Source organism: Varroa jacobsoni, unplaced genomic scaffold, assembly GCF_002532875.2.
Source record: "Varroa jacobsoni isolate VJ856 unplaced genomic scaffold, vjacob_1.0 scaffold_1329, whole genome shotgun sequence".
Taxonomy (NCBI): domain Eukaryota; kingdom Metazoa; phylum Arthropoda; class Arachnida; order Mesostigmata; family Varroidae; genus Varroa; species Varroa jacobsoni.
In genome coordinates, this window is record NW_019214231.1 from 391,366 (window position 1) to 419,351 (window position 27,986).

Sequence of the window (27,986 nt, forward strand, 5' to 3'; positions counted from 1 at the left end):
TAAAGAGCAAGGTATGGTATGGTATGTTGTCGTAACATTTTTATATCAAGGAACGGTGCCGTCTGATGTTGAATTTCGGGTGGGTATCAAAAGCGAAAAATCTGAGCTCGAAACATATCTCAGTTCGCGATTCTTCCAATGGAAAAACTGCCGTCAAATGTAACGTCAAAAAAAAACCACTTAGCTGTCGTTTTTATTACTGGTAAAATATTGTCACTATTATTATTATTATTATCGAGTACGTTTAGTATTGCAGTGCAGTTAAATAGAAGTATTTGAATTCTTTCCGGCCATCTACCTACCTTCTTTTTTAAATGACAACACAGACCAGGATTTACATCGCCGTAATTGATTTATTTAATAGTTAATTATTATTGTGGTGGTGGTTGTAATAAATAGATCATACTTTACAGAGGGACATTTGTGAGTCAAAAGGGTAGCATGCACAGCTGTTCTTGATCGCCTGCCCTCTTATGATGGGTTGGTGGCTCTGATTAATGGCATCATATATTCCTCAAGGGGGGCTCGTGGTTTTTATCTCCGTAATCATCAAAATAATCTCTATCTAAGATTAATATCACCTTATATTTGCCGGGCTTGTTTCCCTTGCGCTTCTCCGCTACTTTCGAGTAGCTTAGACCTTTTCGACAATTCTGCCCCCCTCTCTCTCTATCCCTACCTCTCTTTCCCCTTCCACCTCCTCCTCCTCCTCCTCCTTCTGTGTGTATGTGAGGGTGGTTGTCGTAGTTTAGATTTCGCAAATTCGTTATCCGTTCCTTTAACCACGGTTCAATCGTAACAAACTATTTTCCGTCTAGTGTCTCACATTGTATTCAACTATCCTATTTTCAACTCCCCTTGTATTTACCTTGTATATAATAATGATTATTATTATTATTATCCCCTTTCACCGTTATGTCCCATTGAATCAATTTTAATATATTCTGCGTCTTGCTCTCTCTTTAACAGTCTAGTGTTAATTATTATATTGTTGTTGCTTTGACGTTTATTGTCATTACTAATATCATTATATATTTTTCTCATAATTGATAATATTATAATTTGTCACGCGATGGTATACTTTTTCTTTCTTGTCCCTACCCCTTCATATGTATATGGATACGGGTGGGGTTATCGCAATAATTACTTATTATTATTTACTTGCTGTTTGTTATATACAGTCGCTCCTGTTGATGTGGTTTTCTATTTTTGACACAGTTCTTCATTGTTTATCGGTCCGAATGCGAAAATGCTATCAATATAGTAGTAGTAGTAGTAGTAGTAGTAGTATTTGTAACAGATGCACCTTTGTCCAGAAAATCCGAATTCAGCTTACCCGAATCGACAGTATTCCCGACAATTCTGCCCCCCCTCTCTCTCTATCCCTACCTCTCTTTCCCCTTCCTCCTCCTCCTTCTGTGTGTATGTGAGGGTGGTTGTCGTAGTTTAGATTTCGCAAATTCGTTATCCGTTCTTTTAACCACGGTTCAATCGTAACAAACTATGAAAAGCTGGATAAAATAATACATTTCAACGGAGCTGGCTCAATTCGATTTTATAACTTGCACCTTAGAGGTATAAAGTATTTCATCTTAAACAGTACAATCACAAAGAAGCGGGATTTGGTTTTTATCTTTTTCGCAATATCTCATTGCTGATGATCAGACCTTAAGGAAATACTCGCTTTGAAAGTTTTCGTCTGCCCGATATGATCGGACTGTGCAAATATTTAATACGTATATGTTCGCCACATAATTTTAGATCAGGTATTTTATTTGAAGTACTGTGTTTTTTCAGTATCTGCATTTGAGCTCTGCGTATTGCATTTATATATACTATTCGCTCCCTCGTCCCTTCCGGAAAACACCAAGCTAAATCTTACCATTCTGTTTCAGCTTGGCGAAACACCCATCTATATTGTTGTAGATGATTATTCTTCTGATAAATACTTCCGAACCCGTCTTTTTTCCTTTTTTGAAAATTTACGTATAGATGTTTACACATATGCTTAAGTAAATGTATTTGAATTCATTGTTTTGAGCCTTTCGACAGCTTCACAGACATGTCGTCTGCTAATAATTGTGTTGTATTCAATTTATTATCTCAGATAATCTAACTTTGGCACCGGTGTACATGCAATATTTATGTGCATTTATTGTAGAGTTCGACTATTTAGGTTTAGGGGGATAGTAGCAGTAATGACTAGCTCGATTTCAAATGGATGCAATCACTTTTGTAATCCACGTTTCGTGGACGGTCCCCTGTTTTACGTCGGCAGTTCGAGACAACACTCCGAACATTCAGTCATCCATCCATTCATGCATATGTTTCTCATTTTCATATAATACTTGTCGACGACGACACTAAATTGTGTTTCATCAAGCAATCTTTGTTACATATTTGATGGTGCAGAATGGCTGCTGGGTGGCTTAATGGTAGAGGGGAGTTAAATAGTGTACGGGAGAGCCCCTTACTGCTATTACCTACCCTACTAACTCGTGACCCAGTGTCCTGCATCCCTCAGGTCGTGCAAAAATTTCTGCAGCCGAGAGAACGTGCTGACTGCCTTTGAATATTTACAAATGCCCTACGTTACTTAGGCTACTTATTACTGAGTGTTTTTTTTTTGAATTAGCCGCTTTGATTTTATGATGATCATAATTATATGTATGGCAAACAGTTGTCTGTGAAGCCACGTAACTTAGGTAGATTCGACGTGGAAACCAACCTCACCGTGTTCACTCTCGCTGGTCACATAACTTCCCTCCTGTCAAACCGTATGTATTCATCTTACGGCCTCTGTGTCCACATATTATTAACCGTTGCATTTTTATTTCATTCAAGCTATCGTTGTTCATTGAGTATCGATTTGTCGTCTTCCTTTCGTTCATTCTTGGCGATTTTCTGTACTATAAATTTTCTTTAGAGCTTATTGCCTCCAGCTCTTCTGTATTTTTCTCCTTGTAATGCTACTTTATTTTCTGTCATACTGCCCTGCAATTATACTGACAAATGATGCCGTACCTGACATACGAGCAAACCAGTTATCATTTTCCTACTGCTTCAACGTTTAATTTTGCATCATGTTGATGAATGTAGAAGCTTTTGTTACATCTAATTCTTGCTTAAATCTCACTGCGGTAGGCCAAAGTGTTTCTCGCTCGATAAGTTTGAGGTTAAGCCTACCAGGGATGTAACTATAGTCTTTCCATTTCAAGTTCTTGTCAGCAAAGCATCCAGGATACATTTTAGCCATATCCTCAGCACACAAGTGGCTATTCCAACGACTTGTTCGGCCTAAATGGGTCTTAGTATGTCCTGGCGGGTCGACTGTTCTCCGTGCTGCATAATACCCATATTAGGGTGCACGACGTTTTTTTATCGCAAGGTAAATTTCAACTGGTTTATTGGCTGTATAATAAACGTGGTCCATCGCATTATTTGAGTGTGATAAAGCTCAATTGTAGCGGAAACAAATGCAGTTACACTCGTTTTTCCTCCCCGTTCCCGTCGGTCCACACTATGGTTAAACTGTTGAGGGTAACAATAATAATCATGTGCCAAAGGTCAACAACCGTTCCTCGGCGTTAGTCCGCATCCTGTTTAATGAAGATGTAAGGCCGGCGTCTTTTAACCGGTCCCTGATGAGTTACGCTAAACGCAGGTTAGAAATCTTCTCGTTGAGTTTTCCCTGACATTTGAATTATGCATTACATTTATTTATTTATGAAAATAAATTGATATTAAATACAATTCGTCTCTAACATATACCTTTCCGTAAAGAAATTAAAATATTTTTTGTGTTAACACATGGGTTTTAGGTTCCGTCTAAAAAATTGGTCAACAGCACACCGCTTAAGTATGAATCGCCCAGGAAACAGAATTTTGCAACAGATGTGTTTGATTAATATCAATGCCTTTTTTCGGTGTTTCCAATGTGTTCGTGTCCTTTCATTATTACCTCCTTCTAAGCGTAAATTGCTAATTAGAACCGCTTTACGTTAGGGATCGACCAAAGGAACTCGGCCCCTCTCTATTATGAGCATCGAAATGCCTATATAACAGCTACACAGTCGCAAACACCCACACACGCATATATACATGCAATCATTACATTACACCCCACTGGCTGCCGGTAGATATGCAGAATGTAAGTTAATTACCAGGTAGGAAAGGACGGTACGCTCTACGCAAATGAATATGCGTTTTGCATCAAACTTTTCCCGTACATACCTAGCAAAGCCTGCGTGCAACCGCCCTTCCATCAACGCCCCACTTCCCAAGAATTGTGACCCTAAGAGCCGACTTAACGAGGGTCGTTTAAGGGTATGCTTCACAAAAAATGAATGTCAGCTTCGTACGGTACTAACCAACGAGTAAGTTGCACGAAAACGGTCTGGTCTGGAGTATGTCGCGCGACCATGTTCTGGAGTATATGCCGTAGCTAAAACAAGAAATAAATTGCGCTTACACCGGAAATCGTAGTATTGACCATTGCTCTTATTGTGATAAAGGTGTATATGAGCTACAGTCGCTAGTTAGTGAGGATCCGCCAATTTCTTGAGATTGTAAGGTCGTTGCTATGGGCTGCGCCTGTCGTTGTTGCTGCTGTTGGCTCTATTTAGTACTGTTTGAATGATCCGCCACTCGATGATTCCCAACTTTGCTGACCTTGTCAGCATCCTTGCTTCCGGTGGTGTCCTTAGTGCAATCTTTGCTATGCTTGCTGGGTTTTTCAACCCCTCGAGTCGTTGTGTTGTCATCCTGAATCCGAGACGCTGAAATCTCCGAGTTCTTCATACATATTGTACTCTCGCTGCCCATCGTCCCAGAGGAACGTCTAAATGAAAAGCCAGACCAAAGCATCAATAACTCCAGATTTTAAAGCTGTTAACATGTATACCCACCTTCGTAATTCCTATAGAATTTGATATTTGTGGGTGGGAAATAGAGAATTATTTGAAAGTCTAGTGCAAATTAAGTCTACTACGCACTTTTTTTATATTATCCTTAAATGCACGAGTTCTATTGATCTTTCTAATATAGGATTTGATCAGGCGTTGTGTGAAGATCCAAGTCATTAAATAAAACGATCGAAGCTCTATTTAGTTAAATGTATGCAACGAGAAGCCGACCTCTTATCCACTGCAAACCAGGTTCCTAGTTCTTCTAGGCAATCTGCTGCACGAATTTACCTGTATTTGGTACTGCTGATGAATTTTCTATATATATATATACCACTATATGTAGTATTAAAATAATTCGCTTTCGACAAAGAGATGCTGCTTTCCATTCAGGATATTTATTTCAAGAATTCATAGTAGGTTTGTCTAAATCACACGACCTAAACGATATTTTGGAACGTGTATGCAATAGTTGTGCTTTTTCGGCAAAATATAATTAAAAGTGCAGAAGATCAACTGCAATGCCTAAGTATTCTAATTATAGCTACCAACAGCATAGTTCAAATACCATTACAAATGTGTAAGCTAACTCCAGAAGGCTAGCTAGTTCGCACTTTTGTTGTATTGTGCCGCATCGTAGTATATCATAAGAAACATCCTACTTATTTTTTCGTCGAAATGGGAAGCATCCTTTGTATTCCTCCTGAGGCGGCCTGTCAAGCATTAGGTCTAGAGATGGACCTCCATCCTCTCCCCATTGATTTAACTCCTTGTAGCACTCTGTTTCGATCATTTCCTCTTGCCACGGAATCGATACGGATCCAGAATTAAATTTACCATAGAAGTTCTCATCTGTCTCATCCAGATTAACGCCTACAGGACGGAAAAGTGTTAGCTTTGCTTATGATTCATTGCTTAGAGGAAACCCAGTGGTATCTTTACGTAAATTAACATTACCTAGCACCTGATTACAGTTGCTCTGAAGTAATGAATATGCTTCGTTTATAATAACTTGACTGCTACACCACTGCGAATTCTAAACGTAACGAGCGTGGGTAACTTTTATCTAGCAAACCATTGTATTTGTCTCAGCATATCATTGTTATACAAACCATAAGCTGAAGAGGGCTTCAGTTAAACCTCATCATTAAATTGTTCATCCAATCAAACGCCCAGATACAAACAAAAAAGCTGCTAGTTCTTTACCTGTCGATACTGTTTCAAAAATTCAAAGACTGCTTCAAATATAAAAATGAATATATAAGTTCGTAATGTACATGTCGAGGATTAAATCCGCAAGCTAATTTATTATAATATGGACGTTATTTAAAAAATATAAAACAAACATAACTGAGAAACATCTACCCTAGCCATATATAAGTCTAAAATGCTCCCTAGTCAATACTGAAATAACCACCCCTATATATATATACACATGAAAGTAAGTAAATACGCGTAAATATTAGGGTGTATCTGGCAGTGGTTCTGGCACGCCTCATATTAATGAATATTATATTATTATTAATGTGTTTTCATTGAGACTGGCATAAAATAGTATTACGTTTGGTGCGTTGCTTTACCTTTTACAGTAGAAAATTGCTCGATGTCTAAAACGTCTTTAGCGTAGACCGCGTGCGGATCTGGTACGAACGGGGGATCTAGCATTCCTTCCTGAAGACGCTTCCATGTTACGCTTTTAAAGAATGCATGACGACGGATTTCCGACGCTCCGTTGTTTGCACTACGACAGCCTACACAAATATCGAGACAGATCGCACTTCTAAGAAAGCTGCTTTTGTACAAGTAACTGGACCTCTTGTATTCACTCTTTCAGAATACTGACATGACGCTTGAGGCGTGGAGATGCTTATAATCCTTATGTTAACTTCGACTGTATTATTGGCAGCTTCGGTCTCAGATTGGACGAAGACGAACTAATTTCGAAAGTTAGAAAATATCTGTGCATAGAAAAAGCTACAATAATAAAAGCATCACATAGACGGATCAAACATTGACGTTAGGGCACAAAAACTGGAAGGCAACGCGGACGGCAATAGAGACGCTTATATAAAGTAAGAAATATTAATATGACGTTCCAGATCACGTATTCAGACGGATCTGATAGATCAGAAACGATCAAATGATGCTCCTCAGACAAACTAAGTACGTACCTAAAAAAAAAAAAAAAAAACAGTGCTTATAGCCGAAACATAACATGTGTTTCATCAAACGACGGCTGATTAGCAATAGTACCATCTCATTTGTCCTAATAATGAATAGAACCAAATAATTATTTGAGAACCACCAGCGAACTATATTCAAGTGTTCGTGGGTGTTTCGCCTAGATATCGTGAATATGATTAGGGTATAGATTTTTCTTCGAGGTACAGGCCTTTGTTTAAAACATATGTTTGCCGCGGCACAGGCTTCTCCTTATGTTATGTATTTTAAATGTTGCTTATTCTTATCCCATCACATTTTATAAATCATTATCTTTTACCTTACGGAGCACCATTGTAAGAGAAGCCTTACCCAGGTAGCCGAACAGAGGGGTATTGTTCTGATAACGTAAGTGTTCCGTGACCAACAGGCTAACAAAGTCCTTTTTATTTACAAATGGATCAGTTAGACGCTTTGTGCTGCGGGTGCCAACGATAAAGCCATATGGAGATACTTTTTAGTTAATAACATTAACGAAAGATCTCAGTGTATTCGTTTATTCACTATTACCAAGTCGGGTGTTGGGTTGTTTGGCCAGCAAAGCTTGACAAATGGCCCGGGCATCTTCTCCGAATTTGCTCGAGTACCTCTCGCGTTCTTCACGGACCCGCCGTTCAACTTCTTCTCGTTTTACCTTTTCCTTACGAGCACGGAACGGAGCTTGACCCTCGATCATCTCAAATAATAGTACACCCAACGAAAACCAGTCTGGAGAAAATGTGTACCTTTAAAAACATCATAGACGTCACCAACAAAAGCAAGGTGAATGACTGTGTTTATACTATCTAGCACAACGACGATACAATCTTTACGGAATATGGCCGGAAGGAATTTTGTATAATAAGATTATTCGATATATGCCAAATGCTCGGTTGATTTAATGTTGATTAGAGATGTGTGTCCGTGAAGAAACATGTTTCATTGGTCCTATTCTAACGTGAATGAACGAGTTCGTTAGAGATAGGGCGTTTCGATTTCTACTAAGGTAAACTAATTAAGGCCATACATATAACTATGAACGTACAACCGTTATAGTATCGGAAATATATATGCTCAAGTACATTACATCTTAATAATCTTTTCGCATCATTAAATCTCGCCTCTTTAAGGCTTCGACGATGTTGACCCTATTCCGGTTAGAGCTTATAAAATGCAATTTCTCGATGTAAATCTGAGCCATTCAGATCATCTGATTGTTATGTGATTAATTTAACTGTTGAAAAACGTTTGTAAATTATTCATCTACTATAAGGTTACAATTAAAAACTAAAGTTACAATTACCTTTCATTGTCAACCACCTCCGGTGCCATGTATCCCACTGTACCAACCCTTCCTCTTACGCTTTCTCCCTCAGGAATCTCCACGGCAAGGCCAAGATCTGATATGCGGACATGACCTAATAAGTGAATAAAAGTTATTATCTGTCACCTACTCAAACAAGATCAACTTAATCGAGCCGGATGTCAATGACAAGACACTATAAAGAAAAATCAACAATTCAAGTGGCTATGCTATTTAGTCTGTATTGTGTTTAACGCATACTTATCCCTAGCAGACGGATTCACGCTCGCAGCTACTTTTGCGAAGCATTTGTCTAGTTGGAATCGGCGATCGTGGTCGTCGTTCTACGACATGTCTTGTAGCCGTATTGAAGTTTTCTCGTTTCTTTCTTAATAATATGTTTGCGTGTCGCACGGATAGTTGACCGAACTCGCACTAAATTCGGTACAATCTCCGTCTTGTACCTGATCTATGGTAGAACGAGTTTGTATGACCCTTGTGTACGACAAGATGCTTTTCTCCTCACTCTAATAGTCCCGGAGTAAACTACGTGCTAAAATGTTAGTGACTTATAATAAACTGCTTGCGGGGCTATGGAGAATGTTACGCTGCGTTTATATGTATTAACTTACTATGGCAGACGGGAAACAACATAAAGCTGCAACAAATGGATATGGTCTTTTCTTAAGCTCAACTGTGCATTGGGAAGATTTCGGCCTCGGTAAAGGGTTTTTTTTTTTATAAAACACTAGAGGCTAGATGAGTAGATAGTTCAGATTTTTTTGCCCGGTGCTGCCTTCACCACAGTAGTGAAAACATTCGGAAGTTTCTTAACGCGGACTAAATAGGGACACAGCGATCTGCGTCTGTACTCACACTACGTAACACTTATGGCGCTTAAAGGATATGGTGGAAATAAACAGTGAAAACGTAGAGGTCACCGGAAATATAATAATAGATAGAAAGGCATGTGGTCGTATGTGCGGTCAGAAGTACAACAAGAAGCTTTCACCATGTGGTAATAACTTTATTCAACCGAGTATACGCCATACCCAGTCAAAAATGTCATTGTGATCGTATATTTAAATCCATTTTAAACGAGATACGAGTATGAAACAATAATATAGATAGTACCATGGTATTTGCTTCCACAGGCTATTTGTAGCTACACGAATTGCTTATCTGCATGTGTATCAACTTCGCTATAAAGTTACGTACGCAATCTGTCAATTTTTCTGTACAGACAATGCTTTAATAGCCTTTAAAGCTTTTCCTGTTTGCTATTTCAGTTTGAAAATTTATAAGAAACTGTTTTCTTTTTTAGGGTTATTATTTTTTAGGTCGATTATCATCACGTACTGTTTGCGCTTTTATCGTATACGCGGACAGGCTTTGTTTTCTACTAAAGATTCTGGCGTATAGTATTAGAGATATATAATGATTTAGGGTCACAGATAAATTTTTAGATTCCGACTACTCGCTCGTGCAGAGTTGTGGAACTTTTGTTTTTTTTTTTTTTTTGAGAAAACCTTTTGAATGAGAAATGCTGCCATAAAAGCTCCAATCTATATCGTAAAGGCTTTAATGCTATATGTGAGAGGAGAGATTTCGTACATCTAGTACGGATGTTCAATCTATTTGTCGCGGTGATACTTGATATGCAATACAATTCTTGGCCTGTAAAGATACCTTTTCTCACTTATCCTAAGCACTGCATTATTCTATTCATGTAGCCCCTAAAGATTCTTAATGGGTAGAAAATACAGCAAAGGCTCGGTCAGAGGAAAAATGCATGACCCTCTTTGCCAAAAACTTCACTTTTGGCCATAGACACGACGCGTCGTAGTAAAATTTTGCGTGACGGGTTTCTGAATCCGCTTCAGGAACGAACGTTCATTTTTTTATATGTAAATACAGCTATGGTAACAGCAACATCGTACTCTGTCGTCGTTATTTTTTACCAGCCAGAGACAACAACGGATAAACAAGCAAGGACCTCTACGCCTTCAAATGGAATACCGCCGCTCAGGATCAAACTTGTGTTACCCCCGGGTTATTCCTTTATAAAGCCTTTAGCCACAATGTCAGTGACTGGCGGAGGATGTAGGCAACGCATGTATGGCAGCAAAGTTTCAAAAACCAGCTGGCGTGTTTTCAACAAAGGAGTGAAGCTGGTAAAGCCTTTGCTGGACTTCTGAATAACAATGGGCACTCCCGCTATACCTGTCATTTGCTGCACCTTATCGTACTATTGCATTTCCGATCAGTTCTCTCACCTAGTCAAAACATCGACGATCTGGCTCTGTACGTACCTCAGTCGCCCGAATCCCAATTGCGCCCCCTCATAGTTGCCCCCAGCCAGATCCAATGTGCATGTGCCACTTTTAACGGTCTTTAAAACGATTTGCGAACGCTATCGTAAACCTCAGCGTTTTAACGTTGTTTTTCTTGAATTTCCTAAATCGTACCAAAGCTCTTCCTTTTTTACGTGTTTTGGTAAAGTTGGAAACGTCACATAACGCTTGATTTAAATGCGGAACTTAAAGTAACATCGACACAGAATTTTTTCTGCAAGATACGCGAAACAAATAGCGGCGTGTAAACCGATGCATTGTTGTAGTTAACGGCGTGTGCTTTTAGAGTTGAAACCTATTTTGATGGACAGCATTATACAATTTTCTCAAGACATCTCAATAATTAGTGATAGAGCTATTAGACACAAATTTATATTGCACAATTTTCACAGGGGCGGAAAAAAGGCGAGAAAAGAGTTTTGGCTTTTAGCATGGACCTTGGGGCGATATGCAGAGAATTGCGTTTTTGTTTCCACGTCATGCCAGTACAGCCATGCCTCATCGTCTGATGTATCGGAACACTTCCAGGTTCTCATTGATTACGTTAACATCCTTCAGGGGTATTGTTAAAGGGGCCTGAATTTGCGTGAAATTCAGATCCTCTCGCACAAACCTTGCTGTGAGCCTTCGGGTCTTCGAATGATATTTCCAAGCTGTTCGAGGTGACTGATGTAACATGCCTTATTTTTTTTATGAGTTCCCTGGAAATTGGGCTCAAACATAAGTCGTTTTGCTTTTACGCCTGCACTCATTGTGACAGGGTTGTTCTCAAAGCACCTGGTCCGCTTTGCGAAACGTTTGTCATTGACTTATAGACTGGTCGCTAAATACCTTCTGTAGTGTTGCCACGATTTATGAGAAGTTAATCTCGTTCTTATTATAAAACAGAACGCACGTTCTTTAGTAGTACGTCTTGGTTTTCTAAAAAAAAAAAATGGAACATAGTCCAGAATTACTCATCTTAAAGAGCTTTCAAAATACAAAACCCGTGTTCAAATGATCTGAAATTGGCTCTGTGGGTAGTAGAGACGTAGGCGAATGTAATGCCGCATGCCTGGTTAGAGGTCGGCAGTAAGCTGGTGAAAGCCCTAGCACTGCACAGTTTCTAAAGTTCGTACCTTGGTAGGTTGAGCGTACCTTAATACTAGTTATTACTCGTCCAAAATATTCTTTGGCTAATTTTTGTAAGAAACGTAACATCGAATACTACTCTAGCTTACTACGATCAGTCGTCATCCTAAAATTGTTTAGCAATAATCAAGTATAGTGTATAAGGGTAACAGGAGGAGTGTCACAGTTGGATAAAATGTATATCTATGGGTGGACAGCATATATATAATAACTACTTTCTACCTTGGTTTAAATATACTAATACCTAAAATACTAGTTTAAAGTTGAAGCGGATGCTGCTCTAACGGTAGGGTTACTTCGCCTTTTTGTGCATCAAATACAATTTAGCGACATAACAATTAAAGTTTTGACTGAACCTCATTCTGAATGTGCTTTATAACCATGTGTTTGGAGGCCAACATGGTCATGCCACAAAGTGACCCCTACGTGGATGACTACAAGTAACATAAGCTAGCATGGACTATAATAGCCCGTAGTTCACCGGCTAACAACGTATAGTGCGTACTTTGACGTGAAAAAGTTCAAAAACGTATATTCAGTACGACACGTTCGGTTTGTAAAATGCTTGGCTATAATTCCAATCGACAACGATATTAGTCCGCCCGATAGACTTCTACATAACATGCGATGGGTTACCCCCACAAAAACTCTTGCACGTCTTTTAACGTGTTGCTCTTTTCCGCAGTTTCTTGAAGAACAATGCGTCAATAGACCTATTTTTGTTCGAAGTGTAGGAATTCAGTAATTGTTTGCGTTATGAAGGCCTTACGTGTACGGACATTAACTAGCGTCGGTCCTCTTTAGAGAACTTCGATGTCATACGAGATTATCGGTGCGCGCGAAGCAGAAGAAAGAACGTGCGCGAAAGAGATCTTAGCAAGTCCATCTTGTTTGAAACGCTCCGCAAGTCGTTGAAGAGTCCAGGCATTTTAGTATGCGTAAGGCTGAGCGTTTTCCTTTTCTTTCGAAAACATCATATCGGTACTAGAGCATTATTGGTGTTAACATAATAATAATAATACCTTGTCGCAGCAGAAACACGCCTGGCCAATACGCCATTTTAGCAAAGCGTTCATACCTTATAATCAACGATTCAGTGATTTACGGTCCGTATATACTGCTAACTTAAAAACATTTGTCATTTGTAACTTTAAGTACGAACCTCGAATATAAATAGAGGATGTGACATGAGCAAGTACGATAACTGTCAGTAGGAAAAATGTATACCGGTCGAGTTGCGAGCCGGGTATAGTAGGATTAAATGAAATGTTGTTAAACAAATACACTGTTGATTTGCGTCTTTGAAGATTTCCGGTAAGATTTGTCGTTTCCTTTGTATCGCTGAACGCTAGACATAACATATGCAACTATACTGTTATAGTATTTATCTGAACTTACAATAATAATAAGTTCAGCTAGCCTAAGTGCTAATGGCACAATATTTCCTTCTGAGATGAAAAGATCCGCCTGAAGATGCTAGCGCAATTGGTACGCCCGTTAGTTTTCAAGTGAACATTAGCCCACACTCTATGAACAAATTCATTCGAAGGTATTAACCTGGGCTACTACTTTGAGTTTCATAATTCGACCCACAGGCCGCTATTTCGACGAAAGTAATAGAGAAGCTCGATTCTTTATGACGATGATCCTAATATTTTTATAGGATAATATCAGATATGTATCATCGTGAAACAAACAACTTTGAAGCAGCAAAAAATGGAATACTAATAAATTCTCGTATATGGTATTTACTGCTGTTTTTATAAAAAGAAAAAAGAAAACAAATAACTGAGTAAATGACAAAAGTGTGAAGAAGGAGAGTATATTGTTTACTAATTAAATTTTAATGGCAGGTCTGAGAATCCGACATGCTATCGTATGAGAGGACTGACTTAAGGAGCACAACGTTGATAGGGGTTGTGAAAAAACTATAGTAGAATAGTTTCTCACAAAAAAAAAAAAAAAAGTAATGTAAAATTTTCGTCAGCAAACAAGATGGCCGAGTTACTATATATTATTGCAGTGAAGTAATATTTTTACCCTGATGAAATATTATCAATAGAATTTTTTATTTCCATATTAAATATTGTATTTCGGCGAGAGCGCAAGCGGCATCGGTTTGGTTTATATTAACTGCTCAATGCGAAATTTTTGCATACGATATGCCCATCCGATAGGAAGCTCTACCTACAGTTTATCCGAAGGGTAATATAGGACATTTTTTTTTTTAATAGAGCTAAGTCAACACATCCGATCAACTCGACTAAACCGGGCTATGATTGTACAGTTATAGAGTGTACGTCAGTAATACTGAATTTTGAAATATAGAGATTCGGCAAGAAGATGCCGCTCGCATCATTTTTTCTTTCATGTTTTGCAAAGCGACCGATTCTCGGAGAATGACCAACGTCCCTTTCAAGATAACAAAAGTGAAGCATTTATGGCGCTTCCTTCGCCGTACTGGTAACAGCTTCTAACACGCGTGTGTGTATACACATATAAATTGGCTACGGGAAGCTTCAGCGTTAATGATTTTTCTGCACCGGCGAACTCTTTACTTATGTCTTTATAGCCCACGTATATCACGGTGTCTTGAATCGCTGTGGCTTCTGTCAACTCCACCCAATATGCTACGAAGTACTGTTTCTTAATGCCACACACCCGTTTTAGATGGGTGAAGATGTTTTTCATTCAATTTAGTAAGCTTCCCATTTAGTGGCTAGTTATCTTAGATGAGTGGACCAGTACTAACTTTTGAACTTCCAAGATGTGCAGTGGAAGCTGGCATAATAACACTGAAAGCTTGTTGTCTACGCCTGTTTACACACTGGCGGTTACTACTGAAAGAATACGCACCATGATCGTCGAGTAGAATATTCTCCGGCTTGAGATCACGATAGACAATATTTTGAGCGTGCAGGTGGTCGAGACCTTCAGTCACTTCCGCGGCATAGAATCGCGCCCGCTCAATGTCAAAGCCCGGCTCCCCGCCCATATTGTAAATATGAAACTTGAGGTCGCCACCATTCATAATAGTTAAGACTAAACAGAGGGAGTCCTTCGTCTCGTACGCATAGGTTAAACTTACCTGTAAAATTCAACAGGACAGTACATGATACAATAAAAAAATGTCTGTATAGATATATGTACATTTGTGCAGATCATACTCTTTCTGGAACCGTCTATTGAAGCTGATAACCTTCTGATACTTCAGCGTATCTTTTACAAGCTTTCGCGCACGTCTCTTATTAACCTTGGGTCTGGCAGTATACATGTGTTAACGAATTAAGTGTGGTTGATACGAAGAGCGCGAGGAAGCCATTTAAGCCCCGCGGGAACCTTGAGGGCAGACTTTTGGAAATCTAACTTTAATTGAATAAGATTTCACACTGCAAATCATAAAACATTGGCACACCCATCCCTTACTGTAACTTCCCTTGGACTTGTTTCAGAATTGAAAAATGGGTTTCATAAGGCCGGCAGTGTATTTGACGGGCGATTGCATAAAGGCTACGCCATTCATTGTTCAAGTGCCAACTTGGAGATTCAAGTTTTCTAAATTCACGTCTTCCTTCTTTGTGTGGGATCGTAGCATCTCAGAAAAATTTGCTTTAGTACCAGTTCCCTTTAACTTGACCCTAAAAGATTTTTTCTATTCATTGCCTAGATATGAAAAATACTACAGTTACTTTTTTATTCTGTGGGGCCAAAAGCTCCCATATTTATCCATATACTGAAGATCCAGAAAGTCAACTCACACCTTACTGACAGCCGTAATAGGATTTTTTCCCTTTAATAGTGAAATAGAAAAATAAACTGTAGCCCGATTCTTCCCTTCGTAGTCCCAGTTCTAATGCCCGACTTACAAAATCTCGCTTTGGTAAATTTCCGGTTGCTATTGCCCATGGCAGTTTTGCCCCAACAAACCCGCTCGCTGGGAGAATTATGATTCATAAAAGTACTTCTAACCCTGATACGTTTTTGTTTATTTCGCGTCACGAGATAGCGGTCGTCAAATGGCCTTGTTCGCTCGTCAGATGCTGTTTATTAGCGTTTGCTTTAAATAAGCTCAGGGAGAGCGTGAAGAAAAAATATGAACGCAACCTTAAGAGAATCACCGTTGATTTTTGATATCGAGGCAACGTATACTCGCGGCCTGACACAGTCATCCAACAGGAAGCCTAGTTTAGTTCATTAATTTAACTTTACTCAGTTTTATTTACACGTTAGATTTGCGCAGAAGCTGGAACGTAGAATACCACGAACGAGGTCTCAATGAATCTGGCCGCTTTTGAGGTTACCAAATAACTGTGTGGATTCATGATTTCATGTTTAACGCAATTGCTTAGTTAGCTGAACAGCAATCGACCTTCCCAATAACCTAGTCACAATTACGCCTTAGTAATAATGCTTGTTACATCTCGTAGTCATTGAACTGAGCAGACTACTCGTACATATTGCATATTTTACTAGTCAATCGTTTCAATCCAGTAGAAGCTCCTGCTGCCAGAATAAAGATGACTCGATACCCTCATGATCGCAAAACGCCTGCAGGAATCAGTGATCTCGACCCGCCTCAAGATGATACAGCGCGGCTGTTTTTCATAAGTGAACGATGCCGGGGTTCATCAGAGAACGGAAGGGAATTGGAGAACCCATGTCATAACATCCCCGAACAGGAAACACACACGGCTAGCAAGCATACACACATACAGGGTATAGAAGAATGGCGTAGATAACAGGCTGTCGAGAACCAGAAGGTGGCAAAAATGTCCTGGCTGCCATTCCTTCGTCGCACTGATTTAGTGCCCGTCGCTCCATCTCTTCGTTTGACGCTGCGGTGGTAAACAACAACACACACTAACTCTGCCACCTAATAATCTTGGCGGCAAAAAAACTCGATGGCTAGAAAATACGGATGTGTGTATACACACACGCACACATAATTTATCTTGTTATATTTGCTATGTCGGATGGTTTTGCTTTTATAGAATAACCGTTCTAGTATTCCACCTCTGTCAAGAAGGGTTTCTGTTCTAAGGTTCGCTGAAGGTTTCTCACCATCCTACGTAAGTTTCGATACATAAGAACAGATCGTTTTTTCCCTTCTTGATACATGTAGAATAGGCTTGCTTTTAAACACTGATTAATGAAAAACTAGTTAGAAAACAATGTGGTTTTTTTTTACGAAGCGAACTAACAACATATATTTTTCTAATGATCAGCCACGCTCCTTTGGCATCTATTAGTTAGCCATCCTCATCCAGCGAAACTGCAGCCTGTGTCCTTGTATGCCGGTATGTGCTACTGCTGGCGTATATATATATAACAATATGACTAACTGAACGTCGTTTTATCAGTAATACCTCGTCGCACGCAAACTATTGTTAGTATAAAGAAAACAACACCTTACCGATCATTATCTTACTAAAGGCTTATTGATCGCTGACTGGTGAGATACAATATAACCATCAATACGGGTAGGACGATAGTGATACTTGCTTGTCCATGAACCGTCTTAATCATACGAAGCAATGAGCTATAAATGTACGAACGACCTGAAGATACGTACGACAAATCTTGAATTGATCTTTTGCAGAATTTGCTTCTCTATGAGGACCATACTCTCGCCTTTCCGCTTCTTGATTCGTTTTTTCTCGAGTTTTTTGCAGGCGTACATCTTACCCGTTGCGCGTACTTGACAGGCACATACTTCGCCAAATCCACCCTTACCTGGAACGCAAAAAAAAAAAAAAAGCGTCAGATTTAATCATGAAAGAGCTCGACGTTATTCTTCTGGGACAGACTTTAGATCTAAACTTCGTCTCTAATTCGTCTAATTAAGAATTTATAATCAACGTTCGAAATTGCGTCAAAGGCGGGACGTTTGGACCTGACAATACCATTTTGGTCGTCATTTACAATAACAAACTGTGAACATATAAGCGACTTGACAAAGCGACCCGGGTTCATGTTGATGATCTATATAGTAGTTCAGATTGTCGCCTATGATTGTTCGATGATCGATGTAAAATTCAGTTTATGATTGCCATAAGGAACAGCTATCAAGGTGGAATCTCTTGTGGTTCTTGTTGATCTTGTCGTAATAATGGTTCTTCAACGTCGGCCAAATTGATAGTGACCAATAGTGTAGCCAGCTGGCATGCATTAACGGTGCTAACACTGTAGAATGCTCAACTCGCCAACGGCTTGGCCTTTTGCTGTTTTTTGTTTTTTAAAAATGTACGCATTTGACTGCTGCCACATCGCAGTTGTACTTTACGCCATCGACGTTTAATTACAAAAACATAACTTTTTTAAATATCAGTAGTTTTCCGACCGGGCAGAAAATTTAAATCTATAGAGAAAATACTTTGGGGCAGTATTTTTTTTTTTTTTGACAGTAAGCTTCTAGTCATCAAGCATTGACAGCGCCCAACATTATGACGTATACTTAGAAAACGACTAAAAATATTAGAACTGCCACATCCCGTACCTTCTTTATTTACACAAGTTGTGCAGTAGCTATGTGTTGTAGGCGGGAGGACAGGAACCGTGATTTAGTTTTTAAGGTCATAGGTACTTAATTAAGAATGGTCAAATATTAACGAGTTGAGACGGAAACAGTCTGCTAGTCGAGCGGTTATAAACGTATATACAGCTCATTTGTAAATTGAAAGATATGAAATTTTGAATTGGGACATTAAAAATTCATGTGTAATTATGAAAATCGGAAATATATGGTACGTAAGAATAAATTAAATTCATTGAACATAACTTATTTTTGCTATATTCATACTTTTTTTTTCCTAGTAGTTTACTTTTAGTTCAGCTTTTACTAGTTTTCTTCTCACATAAAATCAGGCTTTTGTTATAAATAAAGCATTACCTTAATTAAAGAATGTCAGTGTCAAGGACACGATAGGTGTATTTTAATAGCGTAATATAATCTAGCATATCTGTTTCTATACGAAGACCAATTAGTAAGCGTTCATGGTACTTTTCTATAATCCTGTTTCTATAATCCAAAGTCCGCATGTTCAGACATGTTTAAACTTGGATTTGCTGTTATTCTGTCCCACTGAACCTTCGTATCAATCAAAACTTAATAATGGTCTCGGAGTAACTTTTAACGTGAATTAAGTATAAATTGTTGTTTATCGATATGCGACATAGTTCCGGGAGCATCTAGCTGTGACACTCTAAAATGTAGATTCTGAGAAATACAGCTAAAAGTTGTTGGCTGACTGATGAGCGAACGTTGCTAAAAGAGCGCAACAACAGCAAACGTAATTAGGCTCGGATTACGGCAAAATTATATAATCTATTAAGTATTTAAAGACAGTTCTTTAGTCAGTTCTAGCCAAAATAGCGGAAAGAAAAATTAGTTTCATTAAAAAATCAAGGTACGATCGACCCGCCGGACCGTGTTTTGGCTGTAAGTATTGCTACAGCATTTAGGCGTCATGGGAGGGTACCGTTTTGTTAATTGTGTAGGTTATTCAATTGGACTGTTTTTGCTAATGATATAGTATAGTTTGTTCGATTTAAAGCTTTATAAGTTGCGGAAGGATTACCTTTTCTAGAGCGCTGAGTTTCTTCGGCTCTATGCGAATCTATTGGAGACAGAGCTGTTCTTTTTAAGATAAAAACTTTACCCTAATATTAAAATATGGTGTCAAGAATCATCATCTGAGAACGGTAGCATAATACTACGTTGAGCAAAAGCAAAAGGAGGCTTGCTAGCACAAAAGAAAGAAGTAATTGTTAACTGGAATAAGATGGAAGCTTATAAATTAGGTATCAGTTAAACGAAGGACTTAAACAATGTAACAGACGAACATAATACGGTAATGAGAGAACTGCAAAAAGTCAGGTAATATGACTATAAATAACTAACTTATAGTTTTCCGAGTTATGGTTAAGTTTGATTAAAAATATTAGCAATATAGGTTTACAGCTGCGCAGGTGGAGTAGGTAAAATAAAAAAAAAAAAGTAAGTAAAATCAGTTTAATGTGCGTGCAGGTAATAGGATTTAAAGTAGTTTTAGAATGGCTGACCGACAGGGACACTAGATCCCCACATTCGTTCATTTGAGCCTAACATACAAAAAACATTTTGTCTATCTAGGGACATCGTTAAATCTTTCGATTTATAGGAATCACAAGTATTATATATTTCCTATATAGCAAACGAACAAAAATTGAGAATATTAGTCCTTGTTTCTAAATAGAAAACAACAAATATATATACGTGTATAATTTACAGCTCAGTTACTTGATTTTGAGAAACGTTGAGTTAATCGAATATTGCAAAGATACTGAAAGAAAATTAGATCAGTGTTTATATTTGTCCGTGCAAATCAACTGTTTTATCGAAATTATTTGCCGCCCAATAAAAAAAAAACACGTTCAGACATTTTTACTCAGAAGATATCGCTAGTGTTTTCCATTTGGACAAAACGAGCCATATTTGCAATTCATCACCCCGTTCTTGCAGCCCGAGACACTGCCTTAATATTAAACAAAATCATTTGTGAAGCCAGAGCCTTATTTAGCTCAAGGCAGTAACTCGAACTGAACCTGTAAATAGCATACACAGTGTCCGAAATGGCAGTCCTGTTAATATCACAGGCAGAGCTTTAGGTATTGTCGCTATTATACATCCGCATTGCTAAGGTTACAAATAAAATATTTAATGTATATATGTATGTATTATCGTAACATACACGTTAATTTATATAATAACGAACGTAAATGTCGTACTAGTTCGTAGGGCCATAGAAAAATGTATTTCTAACAATTTCTAATCCGCTTGCGCTTTTTACCTAAAACGCGATACATGCGAAAAGTCTTCTGCGTGACAGGTTGACCTTCCAGCCATTTCCATTGAAGATATCGGTGGAAGTACATCGTCTCGACAAAGTCGTCGAAGGGTGTTCCTGAAAGATGCTCCTTCAACGCCCTGTAATAACATCAAAGAAAATGTATGTAATTTTAGCCAAAATACTAATACGATTTAGAACGAAAAATCATGCTTTTGAAAAAAGAAACCTGCATGCGTACCTTCTTACTGAACTTATTAACATTATAATATAATATCAAACTGTGGCTAACTATATCCAATTTAATAGTTTATTATCAGTTGAATAGTGTTAAATCAGCCAATGTCTTATCACGGCATACGCTAAGTAATGGCACTGTCTTTGGGGCGCAGTCAACGCTCACCACTGCTAAAGTGGAGGCGAAATCGGTGAATTTCGACAGCTTTTTCAATTGAATAATGTACAGCTGAGCTTTGACGGAATACGCTTAGTGGGAAACACAACAATAGATGACCACCTATGTCCATATTAATAAAAAAAGTACACTTCGGGTTATTTTCTCCTATAAATACTGGTGTCATTACGTTAAGACATCACAGCCCACTTCTGCGAAATGCACATATATTCACTGTTTGCGACCTGTGCTAGCTCTTTTAACCTACTGCGTTTCTATTCTGTGCGCCGTTCTCAAGAGTATACGACCCGGCTGCCCTAGTGGAGGCATCTCTGCTTTCTACATTCATAAAATAAGTGATTTAACGCTCTGCCTAGCGGGAATAACGTGCCGACGACCAAGTCTCATACCAGCCTATATTCGGCCGGCCGATTCGAAATCGGTGGGAAAACTCGTCAGGGGACTGAAAACGCCGTTTTCTCATCCTACCTCTCCTCTAATTATTGCCGGAAATTTCAACGTGCGCCTGAACCGGCCGAACTTAGGCCGCACTACGGCTTTTCTAGACACGCTCGCAGACCATGGTTAATGAGTAGTCAATCCCACCTCAACACCGACTTTCCTTCGACATGCAGAAGGTTCGATCATCGACATGTTTGTAACAAGCGTAACCAGAGATAGGGTAAAGTTTCAAGGTGAAAGTCACTCAGTGCCAGAGGACGGAGGCATTCGTGCTCATTTACCGATAGCAATAAATCTTATTGTCCAAGTTACAGTCAAGCGTCAAGCTTCGTCACAATGTCTATGTATTGGAACGCACTTGCAAAGCTCTCCCTGTACCTGACATGATGAATGCCGAAACTTGGACGCAGCATTTGATCGAAATTCTGGTACAGTCCCTCCGTTCCCCTGGAGCTGTGATTCAACTATACTTGCAGTCTTACTTGAAGGACGCAGATGGCCTTCAGGCTTATGGCCGAGATATAGTCTGAATTTTCGTTTTTAAAACAATTTCTCGAAAAACGTATAAGTCACGAAGGAAACAATACCTTTAACGGCTAGAGACTCGTCTGACCGCCACAGAACGTCAACCATACAAGTAATCAGCGCACGACAATAGCTCAGATGCTTGCCCAAGTAACTCCTCGGCACACATAAATGGTTTCTTAGAAATGTTTACGTCAAGAGATACGATACCACGCGCAGTGTCCGTTTTCGCCGCAGGAAAGCATACTACAGTCTGCTCCACACACCACGATATCTTTTAACAAGACTTCATAGTGCAGGAACTAACACGAAACCTTGGGAGTCTATGTAGCAAGGAGGCCGCCAGTCCAGATAGGATTTACAACAAATATCTCGAATATGCCGTCATTCTGGCACCATGCTGGACGCCACTATTTAATAAATGTTTACATCGTCGTACGCTCCCGGGCGAGTAGAGAGAGGCTACCCTGTTAGTAATCCCTAAAGGGAACCGCGCCGTCTCCATGGCGGTGTTCGTCTGCTTCAAGACAATCTTCAATTTGACGCCCAAGGACAAGGTTATGATCGCGCTAGCCGAAATAGTATCCCTATGAATATGCTCAACCTTCTCGTCGTCGATTTTTTAGTTGGACAGAATAACCGTCGACAACGGAGTGGCTGAACTCCCGCCCTTCACGCGGGCAACATATCTAACTCAAGGGAGCAACCTAAACCTATCTTATCTCCGTCGTGTTAAGGGCCTAATTGATCCAATAAGGGTCATAACTTTAAGTATCTCGTATGCAGGTCGGACAGGTTCTTGGTGCAGCAAACTTTTGGATTTGGAATTGAGCGTAAATCTGACCAAGGTGAAGGCGATGAAGTTTAGAAAGGTAGGCAAAACAGTCGCTACTAACATTCTGTACCTTACTTATGCAATCCTGTTTCTGTATTTGGAGTAGCTCTTCTCCGCGAGCGGCAAAGGTTTTACTGCCCACGTCTCCGAAACGTGCAGGAAGGCAGCGCTCACAGCACGGGCGATCAAATCGCCTCGCCGCTTATCCCTTGTAGCCGCCCTTAGCGTTTTCGACTTCAAGGTAACTCCGATTACAAAGTCTAAGATACGTGTTTATTGACGAGATCAAAGGGCCTTAAACAATCAAATTGCGTCGAAGCCTTTTTCCTTTAAAAGGAACCGGGTAATCGCTTCACGTATCTTTTAGCTTACTCCTCGTGCTGTCAAAAGATATGTGTCGTCCCTTTAAACTCCCAGCAACGGAAGTCTTTAAAAGCAACCTTGGGAACTACAAGCAACAATTCGCAAAGATCGATGAAGATTTATCCGCTTCGAGTACGACCAGAACAAGTTCCCCAATTATGTAGCGCCTTTCAGCGTGGGCAAACCAGTGCCTCACAATTTCGAAAGTACACACACCACGTACGGTCACGGAATAGTCCGAGATTTACTATTAGGAGAAAGTTCGTGTCCTTATTTTTTAGAAAATTTATAGAAAAGTGCACAACAACGATACAAATAGAAAGGTCGACAAATTAGAACATAATAAACGTAATGTTATCATATGATAGCATTTGAAGGTCATGGAAGGCGTTTGTGTATCGGCGTTCCCCCCGCTTGGTACGCCACCCAAGTATCAACGGATGAGTACCTTTGCGCGTGTATGCGCGTCTTTCTATTGCGTTGTAAGAGTTATTTGTGTGCCAATTGAAAGATTGCAACAACTGCTAGCTTGGCGTTCTCTTTTAGCCGAACGCGACGTTAGACAGAACAAAGAAACAGATCTCGATCTGAAATCCTAATGCAGTCGACATATGATATTTCGAAAGGAAGTTGATTACCTAATGTAATGTACAGTCTATGCCAATAGCAATTAAACGTCCTGTTTGTTCATGATAAATAGCCGCGCTCCCCCCAGAGATTATGTTACACACAGAATCGTGCCCAGTTACTAGACCCAATCCAATCGAAATTAGATAAAACTAATTAATGGAGTCGGTCAATCGTTAAGGCAAAAGCGTTTCCTCCGACCCGTCGACTATATGCGCTTATTGCTCTGTAATGGTAGCCTGCTAGAAGATAAATTAACAACCGGCCGCATTAACTCCGTTTTAACTGGTAATTGTTTAACACGACAACGACTTGGTTCATTAAGGCCAAGGTGCGTAATTATTCAGAGGCTTTTTTTTTTACTCTTCATAATGTTTCACAGAAATAATCAAAAGTGTTTCCTTCCATGCCCCTGGTTGCTGCAGATACGCTTCCTCTTAAACAGACTTCGGACTCAAAAAGCCAATATTCGATATAGCAACAATGAAACGTGTTTGAAATTTTCATTATCTCGGCAACTCCAAAGATCTATTTAGAAAGCTCGCCATAATATTTATCCTGTTTACGACAACAATTATAAAACAGAATACTGCTCGAAAGCGGCTTGCCAAATTTAAAAATGTCACCTTACATATAAAGGACGCATTCCGCGTCAGCTGATTTTCATACTGAGGCTGACTGTGAGACAGCTTTGGGTTTACGTGACAAGATGACCTGCAACAACGATTATCACGTATCTTTGCTTGACGCGATTTACTCGTGAACGCAGATCGCCAATTCTTCACTAGTAATAGTCCTCCTTCGCAAGGCCCTTTGGACCATTCTTAGATTCAAGAAACTAGACAGAGCAGGCGCATTCTTCTCGTCCGAAAAAGCCACTTATAATTTAACAAAAGAGTTTCGGATAATTCTGTTAGCTATCGAGTTCTCGTCGTACACGACATGAACCTCTTGATTTAGCAAAAAGCAAGTTAAAGTGGATCAAATATGCTTTTTTCTTCTACCCCACACCTGGAGTATCCATTCTTTAAGCCTAATCTCTCGGTAAGAGAATGAAATCACAACAGATTCACGGGGGACGCAAGCTGTTTTCTAATATTATATAGCAGTTAGCCAGCAGTAGACTTATCTAAGAAAAAGCTGATTCGCAGTATTTTGTTTCCCTATCTGATAAAAATTGATAGAAACCAACAAGCATTTGGTAGTAAAATGTGTACGATTATGCCGCGTTTCACAGCTACTAATGTCTCCCGAGTCCTAGTTGGTTACATTATTGTGAGCCTTCGTAGTAAATTTCATAGGACTCTGTCAAACGGCTCCTACCTTACGCTCGAGTTACTCGTGTATCTAGGGCCCCAAACAAACCTATTCGCTTCAATCTGAAACAACATCAAAAAGTACCGAAAAGGTGACTCTGGCGATACTACCCATGGCAACTGCTCAATGATAGAACAAAGCCAATACGAGTTTTATCAAGCGCCGGTCGACTTCCACTGCCAATATAAAACGCTGATCATTTTCCGTGACAAGGCCAGGCGACAGTCCAACTCATTGAATAATGCAGTTTTGTAGGCCCAAAGCCCGGGCAATCGCAAGCGCCTTCAAAAAGATGAAGTAATATCACTTTGTTTTGTAAAATAGCGCATACATTTATGATATCTGTCTGAGCGTGAAGACTCACCATGGAGACAGGTATCTTTAGGTAGGTTTGATAATTTTTAACGAAATTTTGTAACAACTAATTGTCAGCAATAGTATTCAAAAGGAATTAAAAAATAAATGGCTTTAAAGGAATTTAAAAAAAAAATGTAAATGGCTTATGCGTGCAGTTTTATTGTTACCGTGGAAAGCATAACACGGATTTATTAAATGTTATATGGGGTATTTCGAAACGAAAAGGTAATCCTTAAGGGGTGTTTGGGGTCGGTCAAAGAAGAATTTTTTCGATTAGGAGAAGAAACCCACTCTCAGTCCAAGATATTTACTGCTAGGCAAGTCCTCAGGCTTTATAGCCCCACACTGATGTTAATCTAAACCGTTGTTGTTCCATTTAGCCCGATCACAGTTTAGCCAGACGCAAATAGTTATCACATTGCTGTTATCTTAATACGCCTACCCGATAAATGTTTCTCGTGTATATGGATTGTTTTAATTATCTTGTTTCTTTACTGCCAGTATTAATAAACGTAAGTTGTGTTACGAACAAGCTACCACTTAACTGCAAACCACAATCCTTCTAGTTATGAGGTACCAGTTGTCCTGATAGCATCAATTCGGTTGTCCTACTTGATCCATTACAGTAGACAAATCCAGCCTATCTATTATCTTAACTTAATGACTCCGATACTCCAAGTGATCGGTTTGAAGAATCAACTTAACTTAGCGTTTTCACAGTTACCCTATTACCCGATTACCCTGCTACTACATCTGATGTAATGCCTGAGGGTTTCAGTAGCGGTCGTAAACCGCACGAAACGCTAGTCTATCGCTCTAATTCTGGTCTCACGATCGAACGCTAAATTAGTCTCCTTGTTTTTTCATCTGTGCTACTTCTCGCGATCTTCGTCCCCAAGCTACGATGAGTTTTTTTATTATTCTGCGGACGTTAAGCCATTACTTGAAGGCAGTATTAACATCTATCTCAAAATCGCCAGTATAAACCCGAACTACTATTATTCCAATTGCATGTACATGAAGCCCATGGCCTTCCGTGCCGCACCAGTCTGTCATCTGTTAAACCTGTCCAATTGAAAAATTTGAGGGGAGTTTGAAGTTGATTCGTCGAATTTTTAAGCAAAGACATCTATTTCCTTTTAGAGGTTCGTCAACGAATGCCATGGTAATGCAGTTCGAAGCATTTATGTGGCTTTGTCGTTGAGATCTTGCCTAACCCAAACATTCGTTCAGACGTGAATCTACTGGCGGGGCTGTTATCAACAATTCATTCTGTTACTATGTGCCCCGGTCCCCTGTAGAACATAAAAATCATTGTTATTTGACTGTTTACTTATCTCTGACCAATTAAAATAGAATAGGTATAAACAAAAGAACAAAGTCTTCTGTTCGTCAAGATATTCTCAATGTCGAAGCAATGGTCTTCCTGTTATTAAGTCCATTTCTTAATGACGCTAGTTCAACCACGTTTATACGTATTTCCACGTTTACTGAAAAACAGCTTGTCATCGAAAAAAACATTACCTCCTCAGATACGCTCATACTCATCGTATACGTTGATTTGGCCCATCCAGGATCGTTTCTACATACAATTAAACCATGTCTAATGGCATATAGATTGATGTGCAATGTTTACTTGAAGTCTGTGATTTCGCATACAGGCTCCTCAGGTAGGTTGGAATTTTCGTTCGCGTTCTACCCGTTACAAGCTACAGAGATAGTTTTGTGTTCTAAGAAGAATTGAAGTTTTATGCAACTGGAAAGTATACCTCATTCTGACTGATGGCCCGACGTTCCGAATCAAGCCCAAAATAATTCCTCTTGAGAGACATATGCTTCGCTCCAACCATGCTCAGAAAGTACGAAACTTAATTTAGCTCCTATAACCTAATCATTTTACCGTCTCCTCTGTTGGCGGCAGAGCTAGATAACTATAATGTTGCGCTCGAAGAAGCGCCTTTGCCAAAACAGAAGCTCGTTTCAGGCGACCGAGTTATGGGCGTTGCCGATGGTCGAGTTACCTATCATTTTTTGTTAAAATACACTAGTGCTAAATATTCTAGGTTACTAACCACTTACAAAGAGCATTCCTGCCTTAACAAAACCATCACATATATCAATTATGAAATGCCGCGCTATCTGCTTCAACGTTACAATATCCACTGTAAAACATACCCTGAACATGGTGCGAAGAGGTCTTTTAGTGGTCGCTCATTGTTCTCACTGTTTAACTGCGTTCGGATCTCGTTCTCTAACTCACAGTTGAAAATATCCGAGAATGCTGCCTGAAAAGAATAACATAATAATTTCCACAGTTAAGTTACAGTTAACAAATTTAGTTGCTAAATGTTCGGCTCCAGTTCGCTTTTTATCTGTTTTTTTTTGTTTTT

At 39.3% G+C, this 27,986-nt stretch overlaps 1 protein-coding gene and 1 long non-coding RNA gene across 4 annotated transcripts; one reads left to right on the forward strand and one right to left on the reverse strand.

Moving 5' to 3' along the window:
* The first annotated feature begins 339 nt into the window (after positions 1-339).
* LOC111268896 (uncharacterized) lies at positions 340-9,019 on the forward strand. 3 transcript variants are annotated; one of them, XR_002685444.2, is made up of 4 exons: positions 340-3,664; positions 6,494-7,067; positions 7,639-7,886; positions 8,480-9,019. It is a non-coding gene; the product is annotated as an uncharacterized LOC111268896 (long non-coding RNA). The 3 variants fall into 3 exon arrangements; XR_002685445.2 differs by having other exon boundaries at positions 340-2,777; XR_015314401.1 differs by having other exon boundaries at positions 340-2,524.
* LOC111268895 (G protein-coupled receptor kinase 2) lies at positions 3,698-27,881 on the reverse strand (the record flags this gene model as incomplete). Its single annotated transcript, XM_022848112.1, is given in 9 exon segments — positions 3,698-4,840; positions 5,567-5,777; positions 6,485-6,655; positions 7,635-7,849; positions 8,407-8,521; positions 14,748-14,979; positions 17,464-17,624; positions 20,720-20,856; positions 27,772-27,881. Coding segments are annotated over 9 exon segments (1,575 nt in total), but the record flags the coding sequence as incomplete, so codon positions are not given.
* Positions 27,882-27,986: the final 105 nt, after the last annotated feature.